General features: G+C 41.9%; 1 protein-coding gene across 8 annotated transcripts in view; it reads left to right on the forward strand.

Moving 5' to 3' along the window:
• The window catches only part of FAM13C (family with sequence similarity 13 member C), a 144844-nt gene that overhangs the window by 68969 nt on the left and 50538 nt on the right, over positions 1 to 25337 (forward strand). For all 8 annotated transcript variants that reach the window (XM_079901072.1, XM_079901073.1, XM_079901074.1 and 5 more), the window contains 2 exons: positions 3250 to 3368; positions 21249 to 21306. In XM_079901072.1, the coding sequence (XP_079757198.1) occupies positions 3250 to 3368; positions 21249 to 21306 (177 nt within the window). The remainder of the gene's footprint in view (positions 1 to 3249; positions 3369 to 21248; positions 21307 to 25337) is intronic.

Raw genomic sequence — 25337 nt, forward strand, 5'->3', positions numbered from 1 at the left:
CTTTGGGGCAGGGATGTCTTATTTACTTTTATATAACCCTCTTAACTATCAACATCCTTGGTATGTAGTAGGTGATTGCTTTTTTTATTGAAGTATAGTTGACATTTTATGTTGTATTAGTTTCAGGTGTACAACATAGTGGTTCAACATTTGTATGTATAACACATTGATCACCATGATATGTCTACTAACCATCTGTCACCGTACAGAGTTGCCACAATATTGTTGAATATATTCCCTATGTTGTGCATAACTTACCTGTGACTTATAACTGGAAGTTTATACCTCTTGAATCCCCTTCACCGATATTGCACGATCTCCCACCCACCTGTCTTCTGGCGATCGTCAGTGCTTTTCTCTGTATCCATGTGTCTGTTTCTGTTTTGTTTTGCTTGTTCATTTGTTTTGTTGTTTAGATTCCGTATGTAAGTGAAATCATACAGTATTTGTCCTTCTCTGTCTGACTTATTTCACTTAGTGTAATGCCCTCTAGGTCCATCCATGTTGCTGCAAATGACAAGATTTCATTCTTTTCTTACGACTGGGTAATATTCAGTGTGTTTGTGTGTGTGTGTGTGTGTGTGTGTGTGTGTGTGTACCATCCTTTTTATCCCTTCTTCTATCGATGGACACTTAGATTGCTTTCATATCTTGACTATTGTAAATAATGCTGCAGTGAACATAGGGGTGCATGTATCTTTTGAAGTTACTATTTTCATTTTCTCTGGATAAATACCCAGAGGTGGAATCACTGGGTCGTAAGGTAGTTTTAATCTTTTGAGAAAACTCCATACTGTTTTCCATAGTGGCTGAACCAATTTACATTCCCACCAACAGTGCGTGAGGGTCCTCTTTTCTCTACATCCTCACCAACATTTATTTGTTGGCTATTATCAAAAAGACATTCTGGCAGGTGTGAGATGATACGTCACTGCGGTTTTGATTTGCGTTTCCCTGATGATTAGTGATATTGAGCATCTTTTCCTGTGTCTGTTGGCCATCTGTATGTCTTCCTTGGAAAAATGTCTATTCAGGTCCTCTGCCCATTTCTTAATCAGATTTCTTTTTGTTATTGAGTTGTGTGAGTTCTTTGTATATTTTGGATATTAGCCCCTAGTTGGCTACATGATTTGCAAATATCTTTTCCTTTTCAGTAGGCTGCCTTTTCATTTTGTTGATCATTTTCTTTACTGTACAAAAGCTTTTTAGTTTGACGTATCGCCATTTATTTATTTTTGCTTTTGTTTATAAAATCCATGGGAATCCAGCAGTGTGTGGCCTGTAACCCTTCTCAACCTCCGTGGGTTCAAAGGATTAGATAAAACACTGTCTTTGGGGGAAAAAAAACTACTCTTTCTTAAAAGGGTTAGGTTTTAAAGGAATGGAAATTTCTGGTTTAAATTGTTTAGAAATGAGAAGGGCCGTTTCTTTAGGTCTACAAGTAGGGTGGCTTCTGAATGCGATGTTTAAAATAATATTATTAGTATAGAAACCTGAAACAAGCATCCCACCACAAAAACAAGTTTGATTTTGCTGAACTCACTTGGGTTAAGTCTCCAAGGATTTCCTTAGCACCAGTTTCAGAATACTGAGCTTTGAGGGAATTTTTGTAGAAGGACTATTATCATCATCAATCGCTCCCATCCACTGTGTGCCTCCAGTTGGTAAGTAGTAAAAGAGCATCTTGTTCAACAGCCTTGTGAGCTTGGAGTCTTATCTCCATTTTACAGACAAGGAAACTGAGGTCCAGATAATGGATGTGATTTGCCTAAGGTCACATACCTAGTGTACTTGCAAGCAGTGCTGTCTCACTTGAAAACCATTGTTTGGGGAAACTTGGCCAGTATTTGAATAGCTGTAGAATTTTTCACAAGCAACTACTGTGTCTAGGGAAGCATTGGATACTAATGGAACCCTTTCACGTGGTGTGTCTTCTTGCCTGAAGCTGAAGGCTTAGAAAAATTAAAGAAAGGATCTTGGTAGTTCTAATACATTCCTTTTCCTCAGCTCTGCTCCCACTTTCCGTTTTACCCCTCTAATAGGAAGGCATTCCTGTGATTTTGCTCTAGAATCTTGTGATGGGTACTTGGCAGATAGCCCCACCAAATTATTCTAGTACAATATTTTAGAAAAATGATTCCTGACATGTTGAGACACCTGACATATTGGCACTTGTACTGACTTCAACCCATACCCCTAAGAGAGGACCTTGGTCTGTATTGTCACCACAGTATACTACACCGTCAGACCCAAGTTCACTGTATCCCATGAATATTTTGACTGCCTGACAGTAGCCATCTGGATTTTCTGAGTTTCTCACTGAATTTGGTTTTAGTATTTCATTTATCAGGTAAAGAGGGGCTGTTTTATCCTACGGAAAATTTGTCAGAGGTTTGGCATTGTTCAAATACTGTAGTGGTTCAACTGCTGAACATATAAAAATCTTTCATTTTGGGTTTGTGTGTCCTTGTATTGAATACAGATTCATTTTAGCTTTGGTGTGTTTATGATACGCTCTAGAATTAGCTTCTGGAGTTTTTGTAACTTAATGAGTGGAATTTATCATGGGATAATGGGACCAACATAGGATTTCTTTGGATTCAGTGTAGCCAATGACAGGTGTAGGAGAGTGTGTGCGCGTGTGTTTGGGGGGGGGAGGGGAGGGGAGGAGAGAGTACCAAGCATACTTGGGATTTGGATTTTATAAAAATGAGTTGTTCCTTGGTTTTCAGATTAACTTAAAGTTCTTTCGTATTATAGGAATAATGTATGATTGATTATTGTATAAAAAAATATAGATGAGTACTCAAAAGAAAAAAAAATAACATCTGAAGTGTTAGTCACTGTTAAGATTTTGGTTTACTTGATGCCAATTTGTGTGTGTGTGTGTGTGTGTGTGTTTGTGTACATTCATACATGTTTGTACAAAAATGAGCTTATGCTATAAATATTCTAGAAATTGTATTTGCACATCTATTCATTAAATATTCTTCTCTCATATTTTTAATATAAAAATAAATTGTAAATTTTAAGTTATTATTTTTTCTTTGTTCAGAAATCTTGCAGCAACTGACTGTTAGAAAGAGGCTTTTTAAGTTTCGGATCACTCATGGGCCCCCTTCCCCACAGCCCTTGGTAGCGTGTGTGTTGCATGGCTGCTGCCCTGCCCTGAGATCCACACCCCGCCGGAGGACACTGTGGAACTGATGGCTGCTGGCAGTTCATCTACTTTTCCTATTTTTCTTGCAGGAGACAGAGCATGTGGTACCCAGCCAGTCAGAGTGTCGGGGGAGAACAGGAACGCCAGCTCAGGAGAGTCCACAAAACCACACCTTCAGGTGCCAAGAAACCGTGCGAGCTCAACGAAGGTGGGCCTTTTGTTGTCAGAAGTTGCACTGGGCCTTGGGTTCCTTTCCCAGAAACGCTGACACCTGTGCTTGCTACCCCTGCACAAGAGGCAAGGCTTTCTGACTTTCGCTGGCATCCCTTGAAGTCAGAGAAGCTCCTTAAAGGGGGAGAATCATTGAGTCTAAGAGAGATGTACATAACCTACTTTCTCTGCCTGCAGTTTGAAGATAATCGGCCTTAAGGCTCAGAGAGGAGCGGAGACTCTCCTGCCCTGAGAGAGAGAAACGCTGATTTCATTTTGTCCTCTTTCATTCCACGCTAGAGAGGACTGGGTTTTCTTCTGTGATAATGGTAATTGCTGATGACAGTGTAGAAGTCAGGCCAATTGCTTTTCACATATTCTGTCATTTAGCCCTCACCCCTTCCCCGAAGCGGGTACTCCTGGCCCCATTTTATGGAGAAGGAGCCTGAGGCTGGGTCGTCAAGGCACTTGACTGATATTCTACACGTAAAAAAGGCTGAGCCAGAATTTTTTTTTTTTTTTTTTTGCGGTACGCGGGCCTCTCACTGCTGTGGCCTCTCCCGTTGCGGAGCACAGGCTCCAGACGCGCAGGCTCAGCGGCCATGGCTCACAGGCCCAGCTGCTCCGCGGCACGTGGGATCTTCCCGGACCGGGGCACAAACCCGCGTCCCCTGCATCGGCAGGCGGACTCTCAACCACTGCGCCACCAGGGAAGCCCCCTGAGCCAGAATTTGAACCTACAAATGTCTGATTACAGCATAGCAGCCGTGGCTCCTGTGCTGATCCAGGTGGTGTCTCTAAGCCTTGAAGTGGCCCTGGGGCTGACCCCTCTGGTCTCCCGGACCTGCTAGAGATGGCCCTGGGTCAGGGCAAGGATGTGGGTGGGAGGCTGTCCGAAGCAAGGTTGGCATGGCATTCGGATGGGAGCCTGGCCTTGCAGCTGTCTATGGAAAGTCTCTTCTGGAAATAAGATAAGAAAGAATTCAACTGCTAGTTGTGTCAGCTGTCTTTGTAGGATCTTGTGTACAGTGTAATCATAGCTCTCACTCAGTGGAAAGGGAGGGCTATGCTTCTGGGCATGACTTTTCAAAATTTTTTCTAAGGCAGCAGAGTCTAAGTGAATCAACGACGACAGACAAGATTGGCTGTGCTATGAAATTGTGCTTTTTAAAACAATTTTATCAGAGTATCGTTGAGTTACAATGTTGTGTTAGTTTCTGCTGTACAGCAAAGTGAACCAGTTATACGTATACATATATCCACTCCTTTTTAGCTTCTTTTCCCATATACATTACAGAGTATTGAGAAGATTCCCTGTGCTCTACAGTAGGTTCTAATTAGTTATCTATTTTATATATAGTGAAACTGTGCTTTAAAATATTCAACGTACTAAATTTAGAATCAGAGCCCCAAAGGGTTGATGGAGACCCCAAAAGTAAGGTGATCCGTTATCCAGTTGGATTCTTCAAAACCTTTTCTCACCTCCTCGCTGGTTGCCATCTCTTGTCTGTTTATTCTTACTTGACCTCAGAGCGGGTAAGACTCAGCCCTGTCATTTCTCTGCTAATCGGGACACTCACCTTCCTGTTGGAGGCCTTACTATAGCAAAGCTGTTTTAGGTTGATTAGAATCAATTTAGGCAGTGACCCTGTCTCCCCCACCAGACTGGTGACTGCATCTCTCAGCAAGAATAAGGCCAGCTATATTCCCATGCATATTTCAAAATCATAAAAAAGACAGAAAAAAACACACACAAGAAACAAGACGAAATCCTTCATGCTTGCATATGAAATGTATGGTGCCCTTTGGGCTGGACACTCCACAGAGGCTGATAGGGGAAAATGACATTAGCAATCTACCTTCTCAAAGACGCTCGATGTTTGGTAAACTTAAAACCACTCTATTTCCCATCTGCAGTGGAGAAGGTAAGTGGTAATATTACTGTTATCAGAGGGCAAGTCAGAAATTTAACAGGATTCTGCTCTGGGGATCATTCACATATGACTAGGGAGAGCTAAGTGTACCGAATTAGAAAGGTCCTCATGAGGAAACATACAGAGCAGCAGCTCCTACACTTGGGGGTGGGGAGTTACAGTTCATTCAGATTCTCAGATTTACGGCACTTTTCCTCAGAAAAAAAGAGATACACATACACACAAAAGTTTGTGTAACATTTTAGGCTGTTCCTAGACCTCTTCTGCATGTCAGGAGAAGGAACCAAATACATGGTCACTGGGCAGCCTTCCTCATTGAGTCAGGCTTGTCTCCTCCAAAACAGATCTGGCCTGTCTTCCTCTGTACTTTAGCAGACCTCCATAGGACCCCAAATACCTTGTTGTTCTCTTCTTCTTTTTCCTTTCTAGCCTCCATGTTCTACTTTGACAGGATCTAGCTTTCTGAGCTAGCAGCATTCCAGAATGGCCTGTGCACCAGAGTTGACAGTCACAGCGTGTGGTGTTAAGTTGCAGATCGGGAGTTGTGAGGCCGTTACGTCTGGTATATTAGGTTGAGTATTTAGATCAGGATGGTAACCTTTAAACTACAGAGTTTTTTTTTGTCACAGCCATGGTGGCGTCACCTAGGATCACTCTAATGCAACTTAAAAAGAAAACGCTAAATATTACAGGGATTGTGAAATTTGATGAACTGGTGAAATGAGAGCTGAGGCTAAAAGCGACTTTGAGTCAGGTAGCGCACATTCCTGATAACATTGCTCTTCCATTTTAAAACCAGCAAACGGCCAGGTGCAGGCATATTGTGTCCAATAAGATCTCGATAGAGACATGAGGACTGTAATAGAACACTCCAGACCTAAGTCTGGCTCAAAGTGAGGGAAGAAGCCAGGCTAAATCTTAGCGGGTATAAAATGCCACCTTCTTGGGGAGGAGGGCTGGGGAGGAGCATGTTCTTATCATAATGAGCACTTTGAGAAAGGAAGGAAAGATCTTTCTACAGCAAGGAGCTGTCAAGGGGTCACATGTGGTTTGGGTGGGACTCAAAAGGGTAGTTCAGAGAATGAATCCATCCTTGTAGAAGTGAGGTTTTGGAGCTGCTTGTGTCGTGGGGTGGTATTGATCTTCTCATGCGAGCCAAAGAGAAATAGTTTCATACCTTCAGCTCAGAGAGCATGTTGTTGAGCTCTTCCTAGGGCACGGGACGTTTATCTGTGTGTCTAAATGCGCTTTAGGGAGGTCTATGAATGTTTTTTCCAAAGTTTGAGTGTCTGTATACTATATTGGTTTTCTGTTGCTACTGTAACAAATGACCACAAACCTGTGACTTAAAACAACACAAATTTATAATCTTACACTTCTGTAGGATAGATGACCAACATGGGTCTCTCTGGGGTAAAATAAAGGTGTCAGCAGGCCTACATTCCTTTCTGGAGGTTCGAGGGGAGAATGGATATATTTCCTTGTCTTTCCAGTTTCCCAGTGCTGCATACATTGCTTCCTTTTGGTCTTTTCCTCCATTTTCAAAGCTAGCAATGTTGCATCTCTCTTAGCATTCTTCCATATGTTTCCTTCTGACCATTACCGAGTCCAGGCTCCTACTGCTTGTCTCATGAGAGGCCGGTAAATCAAGAATGAGGTTTTGGGGCAAGGAAGAGTGACTTTATTCGGAAAGCCAGCAGACTGAGAAGAAGGTGGACTCTTGTCCCAAAGGACCATCTTCCTTGAGTTAGAATTCAGGCTTCTTTTGAACTAAAAGGGGAGAAGATGTGGCTGGTTGCTGTACACTTCTTGGTGCCGGAATCCTTTGCTCTTGCAGCTGTCCACATAGGTCTGGTCACAGTGTTCCCATGAACCTCCAACAAGACAAAGGTTATTCTCTGTTCTGCAACTTTTAATCTCTGTATGAATGGAAAAGTGTTAAACCTTTAAAGGTCAGAGCCTTGAGAATGAGCTACCATGAATATTTCAGGCTATGGGCAACATTTTTTTATTTTTACAAAAGTGCAGAGCCAACATGACTAAGCACAGCCAGCAGAGCACAGGGATAGAGCTAAAGGAACAGATTCAATATGGGGTCAGGTTTGTTCTTTTCTTACAACCAAGGGCAGGAAAATTGTTCTGATTTTAAGGATTCAACTGATTAGATTGGGTCCACTCAGATAGCCTACTATAATCTCTCCATCTCAAGGTCCTTAGCTTCATCACATCAGCAGAATCCCTTTTGTCATGTAAGGTACCAAGGGGAGGGGGACAAGGAATGAGCACATAGACATCTTCGTGGGCCACATTATTCTGCCAACTACATATGTTTATTTTTCCAGGTAAACGTCTCTAAAGCATTTATCAGAATTTCCTATGCTACCCATGATCCCCCAGAAGGTTTAGACTCACTGTCTTAATCTCTTCCTACCTCCAAGTTTGCTTGCTCTTCTGAATTCCCTCAACAGAGCCAACCTCAGATACTGATGCAGCCCACTCTGCTCTGTTTCTTTGCACCCTTCCTTCTATTTACCAGCTCCCCTCATGTTTCTATTATATTCCTTGGCAGTATAGTGCCCCACATCAGAGATCTCAAACTCAGTGTCCTGCACGTGTATCTAGTGTGGAGGTATATTTGACTGGTAGACTGTTGTAAAAATATTTTGACTCAGTGTTTAAATATTAGAGTCTTTATGGCTTTTTTACATTGTTTTGAAAAATCTGAAAATGGGATAACCCAGGATGTACATTCCTACAAGGCAGCAGATAGCTGGAGTTGAGAAGCAGCTCTCCATTTTTTCACAGCTCCTACCCAGATCTCTTTATTAATTTATGCTTTTGCCTGGCTCCTGTAGGCATTTGATTTAAAATGCCTGCTTCCATCCTTTTCTTCCCAGCAACTGCTCATCCTTAGGACTCTAGCTGCCTGGAGCTAAGCCCTAATAAGGTGATGGCTGATAATACCTTAATGCCTCTTTCTACAAGATGATGTGTTTACATTTTTTTTTTAAACAGATTTATTGGAGTATAATTGCTTTACAATGGTGTGTTAGTTTCTGCTTTATAGCAAAGTGAATCAGCTATACATATACATATACATATACATATATATATATATCCGGATGTGTTTACATTTTAATTTGGATTCTCAGTGCATCTGAGTGGTGAGGCTGCATATTACCCTTCTCTGGCATGCTGCCGCGTACCTGGAGCTTTTCAAAACACGGAAAAGTATAGAACTGCATTTAGTTAGAGCCAGAATGAAGCCTTAGTAATCATTAAATACAACCCTCTCATTTTCTAGTTTGACCCCCAGTGAGGCTCTGATTTGGTTAAGCCCTCAGTTCCCTTGTAATAGAACCAAGATAAGCACCATCCGTCTGTTTAGAGCAGTCAGTTCAGTTTGATTGATTTTTATGGCTAATGCCAGTGCCAATTCTGTAAACGGCTCAGATATGACAAAGGGGAATTTATGAATGTAAGAGAATACAATGAAGTTGGGGATTTCTTACCCAGCTAAGTAAATTTACTTTTGAGAGTGATTAACTCCCTTGTGTTTAAAATACTGTATTAAGATCTATGACAGCATTAAGCCTTTGAGTGTCGTTAAAGACCTCGCCTGTATAAACAGGAGCTATCCTGTAGCAATGTGTTGCTACTAATTAAGTTGGTGGTTACATTTGTGAATTAGAGTTCATTAGCCTCTTCATCCGGAAGTCCCCAGTTAGAGGGGGTTGAAGATTGGGGTATTAGCAAGGATAATGGCCTTTGATGGCTTTGACTATTTTTGTAACATTCCAGATAAAAGAAAAAGCTTTGTTGCTTTATGGAAAGAGGAAGTTTTTGTTGCCAGCAGCTTTTCCATGGGGGATAAATCCTTTCATCTTTTGTTTTTGAGATAGACAACTTGTGTGTGTTTTAATAGCTGCTTGTTTCTTGTTCAAATGTTTTTTGAGAAGTAGGCAGAGTCTAAATGGGCTCTGCTAAAAAGAGAAAGAATGAGTAAGGGAATGAGCAGCCAGAGAGTTTTAATAATAAAGAGCTTAAGATCTGCCTTCTTGGACTGTACCAGAGCAGGAGCTCCGCGTGCTGTCAGCGTGTTCTTCTTGTTAGTGTGCTTTTAGGATTTGTTAAATGGGGGGTAGGGGTATAGTAGAGATAAAAACATGAGTTTGTCTTGACAATATTTTGAGAGTCCCTGGTATGCAGTTGGGCAATGAGTGGGTTCTAAAAATAGCTTTCTTTGCTTATACTGCATAGGAAGACAGCCGTACAGTGAGGGCTCTTCTCGTCCCCCCATCCTGCCTTCACCCCCATGGGTGCAGAAGCAAGCTGGTGGAATGGAAAAAACATTCAATTTAAGAAATGCAGGGTCTTAAATACCATATGATACCACGTATATGTGGAATCTAAAATATGACACAAATGAACCTATCTACGAAACAGAAACAGACGCACAGACATAGAGAACAGACTTGTGGTTGCCAAAGGGGAGGTTGGTGGGGGGGAGGAATGGATTGGGAGTTTGGGATTAGCAGATGCAAACAATTACATACAGGATGGCTAAACAACAAGGTCCTACTGTATAGCACAGGGAACTATATTCAATATCCTGTGATAAACCATAATGGAAAAGAATATGAAAAAGGATGCATATATATAACTGAATCACTTTGCTGTAGAGGAGAAATTAACACAACATTGTAAATCAACTGTACTTCAATAAAATGAATTACAAAAAAAAAAAAAAAAAGAAATGCAGGGTCTTACCTCATGTCTATCAGGTGACCTTGGTCACGTCACTGAAATCCCTAAGTCCTCTCCCCAAACACAAGTTTGGGTCAGATGATTTCTAAAGCCCCCTCTGGCTCTAACACTGAAAACGCTCCACACTCTGGATGTTTAAAGGATTAGACACAGGAAGACTTTAGCTTAATAATACAAGCTCTTGCAGTCACAGATAAAAATAATTCATCCTCCCTGCTGTAGAGCACAAAAAAAGTCCCACACCAAATCCTTAAACTGTTGATTGAAAAAGAGCCCACCCTTGATTATTCTGGGAACGAAGCCCTGTTCTCCTTCTTCTTTTCTTTTTTTCTGAAGGAGTCTGCCCTTGATCACCTGATAAAATGTTAGCTCGTTCGCTGGACAATGTTTAGCATAAAGATAAAAGGGAAACTCATTCTTTCATTAAAAAAAAATAATAAAATAAGTGAAACATGGTTTTATTGGAAAATACAGTAAATTCCAAGCAAATAAAAATTTCTTGTAATTGTACCACTCATATGTAACCTCTGTTACCACTGCAGTATATGTTTTTATGTCGTTGCTATTGTTTTAATGTGGGCATAAAAAAGAATGGTGTGTGAAAGGGACTTCATGATTCATTAGGGTTTGAATCTGTTAGAAGTACTGTCTATTTAAAGCAGGCCCCAGAGTATAAAGCTAGACTAGAATGCATTCTGACGATACAGTCTTTATACAGAAGCTAATAGAGTAATGGTTTAATTATCACAAGGCTGCTGAGTTCATTTGTAACTAAGGTGAACAAATTTGATTTTCTATAACAAATACTTTAACATACAATTTTCTATAAGAGACTTGTTTTACAAACTTCGGTGTCATTATAGCCCTGTGTTAGAAATGATATTTCTAGGAGATGGAACGAAAAACTTCGTCCTTAACATCTCAATATCTTGGAAAGCTTCTTGGCCTAATTTGGAATAGATTTAAGAGAGAAATTTCAATAATGATTATAGGAGACAGTGTGTGTTTAAACTTAAATCTAATTTAGAACTTTGACTATAGCTGTTTAAGTGTGCCGTGTTCCTGAGGCCATGGGCTGTTTTTCAGGTTACTCTTCATCTTCCCAATGAGGCAGTGGTTCTGTGATGTATTATCTCACACACACACACACACACACACACACACACACACACACACACACACACACACACACACACACACCCCTGTATAATGACACACACAGCTCCCACCACCCCCCTCTATTTTTTTCCTTTATCAATGCTAGATAAAACATTTTTGATGTAATTTATACATATGTATATATATGAAATATATATATCAGTTTGCTTCATATATGTGAAATCTTAGAGACATATTTCTGTGTAACTTTTTTTGTCCCACTTAATACTGTATTTTTCAACGTCATAAAATTTTCTAAAATATTCATGGCTGGAAATGTTCTATTCTATGGATATACCATCATTGATTTAACTAATTCCAAATTATTTGATATTTTGGTTCTACGATTTATATCTGTAGATATTTCTGTAGTAACAATTGTTGAAAAATATTTTTAAGTACATCCATTGTAGTTTCCTTGGTTTGTACTTAAGGGTAATAGCTGTCTAGGTGTAGGATTTGAAGTGGGTAACCCAGCTGAGATTTAGAATGTAAATTTTTCAATTATCTGATCATGGAAGGAGATAGGAATATAATGGATAATTGACACCTCTGAGAGAACTAGATAGAAAGTCACGTGGCTGGATTCCTATATATGGTGGGATCATAGGATAGTGGCTCTGGGTGAAACACTTGAGACAGTCCAGTCCAATCCCCTTCTCCATACTTGAGTACTCTAGATACTTCTATTTCATCCACTAGCCGTCCTCGTTTTCTAGTTCAGATTGTGCTGAGAGCAAGTGCCTGTGACTCTCACATTCCCAGAGGACATTTGGAAGTTCTGCAGGGGTGGAACAATTCTTTGTTGTGTGGGGCTTCGCCATGCATGTCAGGGGCAACCCAACGTCTGTGCCCATCACAAATAACCCTCAATTGCCTAAATGTTCCCTAGCGGGCATACCACCACCCACTTAAGAAATGCCAGTCTGCGTGATAGATATTTAAAACCACATTTTGTGGGAGTCTTTACTTACATGGGCGCATGTTCATGATCTAGTGGGGAAAAAAGTAATTACATAACAGTATTACATTGTGATTCTCAGAAAGTCCTCAGACGTATCCCTCTGAAAGTTGGGGGTCACAGTGTTTATCCACACGCTCTCCTCCGTGTTCCGCTGGCTAAGGATTGCCCCCAGCAGAGGTTAACTCTCCCACCCTTTCAGGCTAAGGGATTGAGCTCTGCCTTGAAAAAACCTTGAGGCAGAAAAATGAAGAGACTCGGCAGGTGCTTGAGGCGGATAATGTGAGTGCGCAGAGCTCTCCGTGGAACAGAAGCATCTGCTGAGATCACTCTGCCCCCTGGGCTGAGCATTGCTTGCCCCAGGAGCAGGTGTCTGATCATTCTGTACTAAGTGAGTGGAAGAGTGCGATGATGGAAGCAGAGAGCTTTGTGTCCTGCTCAGCAAACCAGGTGGTGCTATCATCATTATTAATGAAAATGCATTATTGGGACGTCTGCTCCTGCTGGGTCTCCTGTCCTAAATATCCTGTCCCAACTCTACCTTCTTACCTCTCCCAGTCCCGATATTGTGGGCCTGACTCACTGCTCAGTTATTCTCCAGGCATTAGTGTGGTTCTGGCTGTTTCTGGGCTCTGTTCCAGCCCACCAAGGAGGGTTGCCTATTCCAGGGTGGCTGGGCTGCCTTGTGTTTCAGGTTGCTCAGAGCGTCTCCAGGGACTTAGCCTTTCCCTCTTCTGGAATGTGTCCCCTGGGAGGCCAGGCCGGAAACACCCAGGTCACTGCCGTACTCCCAGGAGTCCCTCACCTGCGCCCTTCAGCCGTTGGTCTTCTCCCATGTGGTTGCACCTGGGCCTTGAGGATGATGTTTTCCGGTTGGGGATGCCCTGGAGTACTTGTTAATTTCACATTACCAGTCCTGACCTAGTGAGTGTGGGCCCAGGAATCTTTGTTTGTTTTTTTAAATTAATTTTTATTGGAGTATAGTTGCTTTACAATGTGTTAGTTTCTGCTGTACAGCAAAGTGAATCAGCTATCCGTATACACATACCCCCTCTTCTTTGGAGTTCCTTCCCATTTAGGTCACCACAGAGCACTGAGTAGAGTTCCCTGTGCTATACAGTAGGTTCTCATTAGTTATCTATTTCATACATAGTATCAATAGTGTATATATGTCACTCCCAGTCTCCCAGTTCATCCCACACACACCCCTTTACCCCTTGGTGTCCCTATGTTTGTTCTCTACGTCTGTGTCTCTATTTCCGCTTTGCAAATAAGATCATCTGTACCATTTTTCTAGATTCCACATATATGGGTTAATATACAATATTTAGTATTCTCTTTCTTTTTTAAAAATTAATTAATTTATGGCTGCGTTGGGTCTTCGTTGCTGTGCGCGGGCTTTCTCTAGTTGCAGCGAGCAGGGGCTACTCTTCATTGCAGTGCGCGGGCTTCTCATTGCAGTGGCTTCTCTTGTCACGGAGCACGGGCTCTATGTGCCGGTGCTTCAGTAGTTGTAGTGCACGGGCTTAGTTGCTCCGCGGCATGTGGGATCTTCCTGGACCAGGGCTTGAACCCGTGTCCCCTGCATTGGCAGGCGGATTCTTAACCACTGCGCCACCAGGGAAGCCCCGTTTCTCTCTTTCTGACTTCCTTCGCTCTGTATGACAGTCTCTAGGTCCACCCACGTCTCTACAGATGACCCAGTTTCGTTCCTTTTTATGGCTGAATAATAAGGAATCTGTTGTTAATAACACTGGTTGATTCTAGTCTTCAGAGAAGTGCAGTGGGAGGTGGGAGCCAAGCTTGGGTCCCTGCTACTGGGGGGCCTATTCTTGGGGGTCAGCATTCCACCTCCAGCCCCAACACCCTTGTCCGCCTCTGAGAGTTCACTGGTCTGGACAAGGAGCTGCGTGGATGGAAAAGTCAGCTCTCAGCGTCTAGTTTTGTTTTCTGTCAGCCGTCTCTTTGAAAGCCATTTTGAACTCTGGGCCTCGGTTTCTTTCTCTTTGGAGTTGGCTGCCCAATACTTGATCTCAGTCGTTTAGCGTAGAAATTTGGTAAAAAGCAGTAAGAGAATGAATGTCTTTAATAGAGTCTACACTCTGCAGGGAACGGGGCTTTGTATTTGCCGGTATCGAGGGCTGTTACTATTTGTGATAATATTACTGGAATTCCTTGGCATCTTGCCTGTGTCTGCATATAGAGCAATTGTTTGTATATAATGAATATTGTGCTCAGAGGGTTGTCCTCTTGGGATATACCTTTTGTTTTCAAAAGAGTTTCAGGAAGCAACAGTCGTCCAGCCAGCAGGCGGTCATCCGGGTATACATTAGTGTATCCTGTGTTGTTTTCTAATACAGAGGCTCATCTGAGGCGGTGGAATAGCTTGAACTCTTAGGCTGTGAGCCGTGGTAGACACGGTTCAGCTTTCAGGCTCTGGTTCTTTATGAAGGACTCTGAAGAGTGTGTTGGATGCTCTGCTTTTACTTGCTGCCCAGATTTTCTAAACGTGGGTTGGAAAGCCACTTGCTCAACTTTAGCAGGTCTCCTCAGGCAAGAAACGCATCTGCTTGTGGGAGTGAGAGTCATGCCATCCTGCCAGTACTGCTACCTGCCACAGGCGGAGGAGGGAGTGTTGAGTCTTATCCTAATCATTAAACACATTCAGGAATATACCGACAGCAGCCCGTGACCCTGGGACTAATCCTTTCTTAGCAAACATGTGAGTGCCTACTGTGTGCCAACTGCCAGGCTTAGCTCTAGAGAGAAAACGTTGCGCAAGACTCATGTGATCCCTGCCCCACAGAGCTTTTGCCATCATGAGAGACAATCAGATAATTAGACAAATACGCCATTAGGGCCTGACACGTGCTACGCGGCAGATGTGAAAGATCAGAATACAGCAAGTCCTATGAAAGGGAGGCCTGATTGGTCTGGTACCTGCTGTCTAGAGGATGCGTGAGTTAATTAGGAGAGAAAGTGGAGAGGGAAGAGTTGTTACGGGCGCAGGGACAGCACGTAGAAGGCCTGAGGCGGAAGGGAGCGTGGAGGAGGAGAATGACGTGAGTTGAGGTTGAAGAAGTGGACAGATGTAACTCCTTCAGGATGTCACAGGATGCTGGAAGAATTTCGATCTGTATTTTAAGTGTGCAGAAGGGTAGCGACAAGGTTGCTGTGTGGGCAGTGGTTTGGAGAAGGTAGAGGAGAAGTAGAGAGACCAGGAAGGTAGCCCAGAAGACAGATGATGGCGACTTGGCCTAAGGTGTGGCGGTGGGAGGAGAGAGGACAGATCTAAACGTGATTTGGGATAAGAAATTGGACTTGGTAATGGCTTGGCTGTTGGACTTGAGAGAGAGGAGAGTGTCAGATAACTCTCTATCTTCCATGAGCAATTGGAGAGGTGGGGAAGCTTTTTACTGAGACAGGGAACATTTTAAGCTGCTAAATTAATTACAATAAGTTGATATAAATCAAATATCCTATGCTAAAATACTGCTTCTTCACAGATGATCACATCTGGGGTTTGACATTATCTGTAGGCCAAGAAAAGTATCTTAATGCTTTGTTCACTTTGCTGTTTTAAATTCCAGTCCACCTCCCAAGGAAAGGTCACTGCAGGATGAGCCTACAGGCTGGCTCAGCACAGGCTTCGGGGTTCCAGCAACGTGGGAACACCAACAAGTTTCAGAAAAGTTGCACTTCCATGGGCTAGCCACAGTTTTGCAGCCACAGAGTACAGGAAAAAGCTCGTTTAATATCAGCACACAATTATGTTTTATGTTCCTCTGTTAAGAAGTGTTTTGTTCTGAATTATGTCATGGTGGGTGGCCGTCATGGTGGCATTGGTGGTGTTGCTGGTGGTGATGGTCATGGTGATGGTGGTGACAGTGATGGGGTTGTAGTGACAGTGATGGCGTGGTGGTGATGGGGGTGTTGGGGGTGGTGGTGATGGGAGGCATCAGTGCTGAGAGCTCTGAGTCCAGGCTGCAATTTCCTGCTTCCTGGGCATGAGCTAGAGAGCAGGGTCGTATTGGAGTTGGCAGGATTGTAAATGGTTCAAACACTACCTTTAAAGATCTTAAGAAGAAGGGAATTTGAGACACCTAGCTCCTATTCCCGTTCTCCTCTTTTCACTGCTAAACTTCTCTAGTGAGAAACTTCCGTTTCTGTTTCCTCTTCTGCCATGACCTTTATCTTTTCTGATCCAGTGACCTTTCTATTTCTCTGCTTTCATTCTCATTATCTCCGGATGACTGCGATTTTCTAGCAGCATGAGCTTGGGCAGTCGTCCTGCACATCCTGTTCTCCTTACCTTGCTTTCTTTTCCTCTGTAATATTTAGCATCTGGTGCACCAGGTTTGTTTCTTTATGGTCTCTCTGCTTCTATGACAGTGAGGCAGAGACTTGTTTTATTCCCTGCTTTATTCCCAGCACCTGCAATCATACTTGACATAAGTTGCTGTTTAATAAATATTTGTTTATTCATGGATAAAATTATTTAATTGCCTTAACTGTTTCCTATTAGGTCACATGGGCCTAATAATGCTAATCTCATGTGGTTACCATGAGGATTAGATGAAATAATGTAAGTAAAGTGCCTGGCATTTATCTGAAATTGTTAGGCTCTTCTTTTTTTCAAAAGTCTTATTGAAGTATACTGGGGTTTTTTTTAACATCTTTATTGGAGTATAACTGCTTCACAATGGTGTGTTAGTTTCTGCTGTATAACAAAGTGAATCAGCTGTACGTATATTTATAATCCCATCTCCCCTCCCTCTTGCGTCTCCCTTACACCCTGCCCATCCCACCCCTCTAGGTGGTCACAAAGCACCGAGCTGATCTCCCTGTGCTATGCGGCTGCTTCCCACTAGCTATCTGTTTTACGTTTGGTAGTGTATATATGTCCATGCCACTCTTTCACTTTGTCCCAGTTTACCCTTCCCCCTCCCCGTGTCCTCAAGTCCATTCTCTATGTCTGTGTCTTTATTCCTGTCCTGCTGAAGTATAGTTGATTTACAGTGTTGTATTTAATTTCTGCTGTACAGCAAAGTGACTCAGTTAAACATACATTCTTTTTCGTATTTTTTTCCATTATGGTTTATCACAGGATACTGAATATAGTTCCCTGTGCTATGCAGTAGGACCTTGTTGTTTATCCATCCTATATATAATAGTTTGCATCTGCTAATCCCAAACTCCCAACCCTTCCCTCCCCCCACCACCTCCCCCTTGGCAACCACAAGTCTGTTCTCTATGTCTGTGAGTCTGTTTCTGTTTCGTAGATAAGTTCATTTGTGTCATATTTTAGGTTCCACATATAAGTGATATCATATGATATTTGTCTTTATCTGGCTTACTTCACTTAGTATGATAATCTCTAGGTCCATCCATAATGCTGCAAATGGCATTATTTCATTCTTTTTAATGGCTGAGTATATTTCTGTTAGGCTCTTCTTGACACTCTTTTTTCTTATAACATCTTTCTCTTCACTATTCAAAGTGCTGTTCTGGTTGCCTTCTTATCTCCTTAGCGATGCATCTGTATTTTCTTCACGGCCCTTTTTTCTTCTGTCCCCTAATTGGCCAATTTCAGAAACCTGCCCAGTGGTCCTGAGTAAGGATGACTCAGCTTTTTATTTCTTCCTGCTTATTCACAAGGCTTCAATTATTACAATTAAATATACCATTAATTATCATTTATAATTCTATTATGGTATTTTTTACATTTGATTATAGAATCCATGTGTTATTTATTTTTTTTGTTTTTTGTTTTTAAATTTTATTTATTTATGGCTGTGTTGGGCCTTCGTTTCTGTGCGAGGACTTTCTCTAGTTGCAGCAAGTGGGGGCCACTCTTCATCGTGGTGCGTGGGCCTCTCACTGTCGTGGCCTCTCTTGTTGCAGAGCACAGGCTCCAGACGCGCAGGCTCAGTAGTTGTGACTCATGGGCCTAGTTGCTCCGTGGCATGTGGGATCTTCCCAGACCAGGGCTCAAACCCATGTCCCCTGCATCGGCAGGCAGATTCTCAACCACTGCGGCACCAGGGAAGCCCCATGTGTTATTTTTAATACAGCCAACAGTAGTCATAAACATTTTTCATGAACTGTCCTTCACATCCTGAATTATCCTGTGCGGTAGCTGATGTTATCTTCACTTGACAGATGAGGAAACTGAGGCTGAGAGAGGTTAATATCTTGCCAGTGGGTACACACACCTAGTAAGTGGTAGATCAAGAAGTCATTCTTGGGTCTGGGTCCTTCTGTTTCTTCATCTTTTCATCCATCTGAAAGGCATGTAGAGAGCACGTGACATGTGCCAAGCACTGTGCTAGGCTCTGGCCACACAGCAAGTGAAAAACTGATGGAGAACCTGTGACCACTGTGAGTCACTGTTGTTATCTCTGCCCTCACTCTCTGGAACACACTGTCGAGTGCCCCATGCTACCGTGAGCCCGGCTCAGGTATTTTCACTTCCCTGTTTTATCCTCAGTTCAAGCTTCAAATGTCTAAATCACAACTCATGACAGCTGCCTGCTCTCCCCTTCCAAATGACCTATTTTTCTTTCTCCACTGGAAAAACCATCATCTATCATCTTTCCTGTCACACAGGCTCAAAACTTTGGATTAGTTTTCATTACACCATCTCTTTCATTCCATACTTTCAATTCACACCCAACACCTCTTGTTGTTTTTCTCCTTGAAAATGTCTCTTTCGTCTGTCTCTACTTCCCCAGCCCCTCTCCACCATTCTAATAGCAGCTCCTGTGTGCTCATTCCTTGATTTATGGAAAGAACCTCAAGACTGGGTTTTAATTAGTTTTGTTCTCTGCTTCAGGATCCACTAGACTGTAAGTTGCCTAAAGGTCTAGAGCCTGCTCATTGATTCTTATTTCCCCAGCACTGTACCAGTCACATAGGAGACATTCTGATGGCTATTACATTAAAGCATCTTTGATGCTTAGACCACAGTTCTTTTTTTTTTTTTACATCTTTATTGGGGTATAATTGCTTTACAATGGTGTGTTAGTTTCTGCTTTATAACAAAGTGAACCAGCTATACATATACATATACCCCCATATCTCTTCCCTCTTGCGTCTCCTGTCCTCCCGCTCTCCCTGTCCCACCCCTCTAGGTGGTCACAAAGCCCCGAGCAGTTCTTACAGTTGATCTGGAGATTTATCTGGAGATGACAAGTAGTTGTCATTGAAGATCACGTGAGTGTGTTACATGTAGCTGTTCTCTGCATTGCAATAATATGTACTATATATTTTAAACAAAGTCTTATTTCTGCTTTCTTCATTAATGTTTGCTACCATCTGTTTGTTTTACCATTTGCTGACATCAGAGCCCTGGAGAAATTTACGGTTGAAAACTGTAAAGTGGTAAATATTCTTTCCATTAGAGAACACAGTTCTTTCATTTTTCTGGGGCTACTCTAACTCTATAAAAACACAATTTGAGAACCACTTTAGGTTACAGGGAAATTATGAGCCATTCAGAACTTTAGATGTTACTGGATACGTCAGTTACCCCCTCTCCATGAGAGGGTCTCTCCCATTTTGCAGGAAAGAGCTACTTGGTATTTTCTGAAGCCCTGGAGTCACTGTTTGTGGCCCAGCGAACTCATGGGCAGAGGGTGGGTGTGCCAGCGCTTTCTTCCCCTAACTAACTTTCTCACTTGGACCATCTCTCCGTGGGCTCGTGGTTGGGACCCTTAGTCTTCTCTCTCACCCAGGAGGGACGTTTGTGCAGACGTGGTCAACATCGGTGTGACCGTCCAATTCTGTTTTAACATCTCCTCAGTTTCTCATTGGAAGTAAGTTGTTTGCACAGTTAGCAGTACTCATGGACTGAAGGAACTTTTCATTCTTAAGAATACTTTGAAGAAGTTAGGCTCATGGCATTTCTCAATGTGCATCGTTACTTTCAGAAATCATTCATCTTGATGACCATTCAGAGGACACATACACTTTTTTCAGGACTTAAACCAAAGCAGGATAATAACTGTAAATAATTATAACCCCAAATAAATCTTTTTATAAATGACTTAATACTGACTAAAGCTTTTATTCCTTAAGAGAGCAGGCCTTTTAAAAAGAATAATTATAACTTAATATATTTATTATATAACAGCATGCAAACCGCTGCAGAAAAACTTGAATGTTATGTGGTAGATGCCATTGGACCATAGCATTTGATGAATCATGATTTAGAGCTTAGCATCTGCCAGTAGTGGAGTTTTGTTTTTTTGTTTTTAACCTAAAAAAATTTATTCAGAGTAGATTTGCCTTTAAGACCTTTTTCTTCTGTTGCAAGCTATGAAATGGCAAAACCTAGCTTTACCGTGTTACCCAGGAATTGCTGTAACTTTTATTTTGTTAGGTAAGTGATAGAATGAAATTTCCAAAAGCTATCTTCAGTGCACAAATGGTATCTTTCTGTAAGAACTGTATCAGATCACATTTGGTCATAAAAATACTGACTTTGCACTGGGTACTGAGGATTCAGCAGTGTAGAAGATGGACAGAATAACTGATTTCTTGGAGCTTACATTTTAGCATGGAAATGCAAATAAACATCATAACTTTAGGTAGTGACAGCGCTAAGAAGAAAATCTAAATACAGTGCAATAGAGAGTGAAGGGGAGGGATAGATTGATTAGAGAGATCCGGAAGGACTCGTTGGGAGGTGACATAGGAGCTGAGCTGATGCCCTGTGCTGGGCAGAGTCAGCTTTGTGAAAACCGGGGGGAAAAGCAAGTGTGAAGATTTGAACAGGGAGCCAGCACTGTGTGTTCAAGAAACTGAAGGCCAGAGAGGCTGGAGGGTAGAGGACAAGGGTGAGAGTGATAGGAGGTGGGACAGGAAGACTGGCAGAGTTCAGACACTGTAATGTGTTGCAGACCGTTATCAGGAGTCTGGATTTTGCTCTTCGGGCAGTGGGACACCACTGAGGGTTTTTAACAGGGGTGTGGTCAGATCTGTAGCTGCCAACTTCATATGTACATTGTTGAAAGGTTTCTTTTAAATGGAAATACTTTTTCTTTGTGTTTTATAGAATAGACCAGAGGGCGGCCGTGTGGCCAAAGGATGAAACTCGGCAGGACCTCAATGAGGTAGGTGCAGTCATTGCTGGTTGTATGAACATGAATTAGCCAATCGTGAAATTTATTATTCTTTTTCCTAGTACTAGGAATTTATTCTGATTAAAACCTTAAATGTTTTTGCTCTTAAGTAAATGTGTTTTCCTTGCACTTCTTTGGAAACGTGTTTCTCCTTGCTCTGGAGCAAATACATTTAAAATATAATTTGCAAGACTGCTCATTATGTCTTGGAAGTAAACCAAGTCCAGCAGTCATTTCATTACACTTCTTTCAACTTTGCTTCAGGATTATATAACCATGGCTGTGACAGTTACATTTGTAAAATTTTCTCTTAGTTTTATGTTATCTTCCCAACCCCTGCTTTTTCTAATGCCCTTTGCAGTCTCAAATATGATCATGCTTACCATTTTTCCATGGAGTGTGATATAGTTTGGTATTTGCAAAATGGTCCTCTGGTATGCTTTGAGACATTGAAGCCACATTTTCCAATGCAGATGGTTTCCCACTGAACTGGACATCACAACGTTAATAAGCTTGTTCTAGATTTTCTTTGAAATATATAATTTAATTCCCCCATTGGAAATCAGTATAATGTAATTAGGATCCCTGTTGTCGTGAATGCCTTAGCTTAAGACACTGGTTTGGAATACTCTAATTTCTCTTGCCCTCATTGTATAATTAAGGAGCAGTGGGTGGTATGTCTGACTAATAAGATCATGACAAAAAGAATGAAAAGACTTGACGTTCAGACGCCAGGAAGAGAAATGATGGGCTTCGGGCAAATTTTTCATCATTTGATGCCATCTCTCCTCCGCCTCCAAAAATATGACAGCTAATTGAACTTAGGTGATTTTCCTTTTTCTTTTTTACTGTAGAACTTGGCATAAATGAGTAGCCAAAGGTAAACCAGGTGCCTAATTAAACCCAGTTAAATAAGTTACTGAAGTTGTGGGAAATGTCCTAAAGATAACAACCCAGAACCCTGCTTGTTATTCCTTTGTGCATTGGAGACAGCCTTCAGATTCCACAATCTTGCCTGTGGTAAAAAGAGTGAAAAAAGGTTTGAGAGAAAAAAGGCAAGAGCCTGAATCCGTGAGCACAGCTGTTTGCCCCACTGGGAATAAGCAAAATGCTGGTTGTAAAGAAGCACTGACTTGTTTTGACATAAGTGACTAGAAAAATGAGGTGATTGTAAGAGTCAAGTAGTGATAGGTTTCGAGTATTTGGGAGAAACTCTGATGTGTGAGCTGCAACCCCGTGAGAATGAGAAGATGACTTGAGCATTCTCAAATTACAGTTGCATAACGCTCTCTTTGAAAATCTGCTTTTCTGTATTCCTTCATGCTATTGTACTTGCAAATTACATGAAATCTGCTAGTTCACTGCTCTGGGATTGCATGGGTGCAGGAGTGCTGATTGGAGACAGGTCTCTGAAAGAGCAGTCAGCAGCATATTGTAAGTATGCGCTCTTCCATGAAAAACTGGTGATGCTCATCCGGACTGGTTGATAACAGTATGTGCTCAAGTGGAATTGTTCCAATCGGGATAAATCAGATGTGCAGATCACGTTGTGGCTAAGATTTGGGGGCTGGAGGAAACCTTAGGAAAGCTTGAACAGGGGCAGCTCACGGTCCAAGGCCATGGAGGGAGGGTTGACTCATTCAGACTCATTGATGGAGACGTCGTATAGAGTGGAAACATAATTAAACTCGGTCTTGCCTAGCATTTCGCAAACTTAAGAGAACACCAAACTCTTTCATGGAATAACCCCATAATAACATTGCTTTAGGCAACAGACTCCTATGGAATAAAGGTGGGAAACACTACCTTAATATTTTAATGCAAATAGAAAATACATATAGAAAAGTGCACATATCATAAGTGTATGACTGGATGAATTCTCACAAAGTGTGTAACCAGCATCAAGAAACACAACATTGTTAGCATCCAGGCACCCTTATTTAATTCCTTCCGGTCACTCTTCCCCTATAAGGATAACTGTTCTTTGGACTTAAGTAGATTTGTTTTGTCTCTTTTTGAATTTCTTATAAATGGGCTGTATGTACTCTTTTGTGTCTGGCTTCATTTACTCAGTATTAATGTTTATGAGATTCATACATGTTTGGCACGTAGTTTTAGCTTTCACTCTCCTTGCTGTAACCCATTGTATGGTTGTTTCTAGTTTTTGACTCATGATCAGTTGCTACTAATTGTACTTTTTAAAAATGAACTCTCTTTCAGTCTCTCTGTGCAGCTGATTTTTTATAGGAGTATTCCTTCCATCTCCAAGTGGATATGTAAGGTAGAATTTTTTGTTATGTTACCTATCTTCATTGCTCTTTGCCCCTTTTATTTATTTATTTAATTTTTATTTATTTATTTATTTTTGGCTGCGTTAGGTTTTCGTTGCTGTGCGCGGCCTTTCTCTAGTTGCGATGGGGTTGGGGGGGCTGCTCTGTTGTGGTGTGCGGGCTTCTCTTGTTGTGGAGCACGAGTTCCAGGCACGTGGGCTCAGCAGTTGCGGTGCATGGGCTCAGTAGTTGTGGCCCACGGGCTTAATTGCTCCACGGCCTGTGGGATCCTCCCAGACCAGGGCTCGAACCCTTGTTCCCTGCATTGGCAGGTGGATTCTAAACCCCTGCGCCACCAGGGAAGCCCCTGTCCCTTTTATTTATACACCACAGCCTCCAACACACAGCCTTCTAGTTCTTTAAAAAGAACCCACTAGTTCCATATCTGCTCTCTTCCTTCCATTCCAACTTGCAAGTCTAAAGTAAAAAAGCAGTTTCTTGAGCATTGTAAGAAGCATGGTCCGCAAATACTTTCCAGATGTTTCTATGGACCCTAATGTTGTAATTGTCGATTGTAGCAATTTTAAGATGTTACATATGTGCTTTATATTTTCTCCAAATTTCACATCTCGTATTTCACATCTACTTTTTAAACTTCTTAATTCCACTTGCTCTGTCACAGATAGATGGGGCTCAGCTGTATTTGATCCCAGAGCTGGTGCTTGACCCGAGCTCTCCTGTATGTAGTAAGGTGATACATGATGTGACATAGCTACCTATGAGCATCTGTCTCTGGGTGTGTTCCCAGTACTTTCCCAGTGAACTGAAAAACTCATTTCTTATTTCTACTGGGTGTGAGTATAGATCTGATTCCTGCCAGCCTCACTTTTCTTCTGCCAGTCTCCAGCTCCTAGTTTTTGACCTTGGTTCTCCTGATAGGACTTGCCTCTCCGTTCCATGAGTTTTGGTGTCTCTGGTGTATACCGTAGGAGTTGGTTTCTGAAAACCTGATTAAGTGTCCATTCTGGCATTGAGCTGAACTTTCACACTCTGCCTCTATAAAACATCAGGAGATTTTATTTGTTGGGGTCCCCTGGATCCTGGTTGGAAAATATCTGCCTCTGTAAAACATCAGAAGATATTATTTGTTGGGGTGTCATAGATCCTGATTGGAAAATATTCTAGACTTGAGATCGTCAATGTCTAATCCACCTCGATCCTTGGTTTTAGTCATTTCCCTGTGTCCATGTAATCAATAAGCAATCAGTAGTTCAAAAAGTTGCTTGAAGGATAAAATGAGAAAAAATATCGTTTTCCCTCTCCACATCCTAGTAGATCGCATTCCTGGCTTCAGTTTCATTTAAGTAAAATAAGAGATGTATGAAGAAAATGAATGGGTCTCCCCTTCCCTGAGACAACGTGCCATATTGGGTCCTCCTCCTCCTTTTTCCAACTCCCAGACTGCATGTCATAAAGCAGCCCATCAACTTCTTGTAGTTTTTCGTTTGTGAAATGGAGGCGGGTTTTGAATTGGGTTAACTCTAGGACTGCTTTCAGTTTTCACACTCACTGATTCCACCTTTTTTTGTTTTTCTTCATTTTCCCAGCCCTTGTAGAATTTAGTCATAGGTTCCCATGACGGATGGAATGAGGCAAATTGCGCCCCTTTTTGAGTGTATGTGCACATGTCTACGTGTGGGTCTCCATGTGAAGGATTTGATTGTCTTTTTATTACCATCCATAGTTTAGCAT

Source organism: Stenella coeruleoalba (genome assembly GCF_951394435.1).
Source record: "Stenella coeruleoalba genome assembly, chromosome: 16".
Taxonomy (NCBI): Eukaryota; Metazoa; Chordata; class Mammalia; order Artiodactyla; family Delphinidae; genus Stenella; species Stenella coeruleoalba.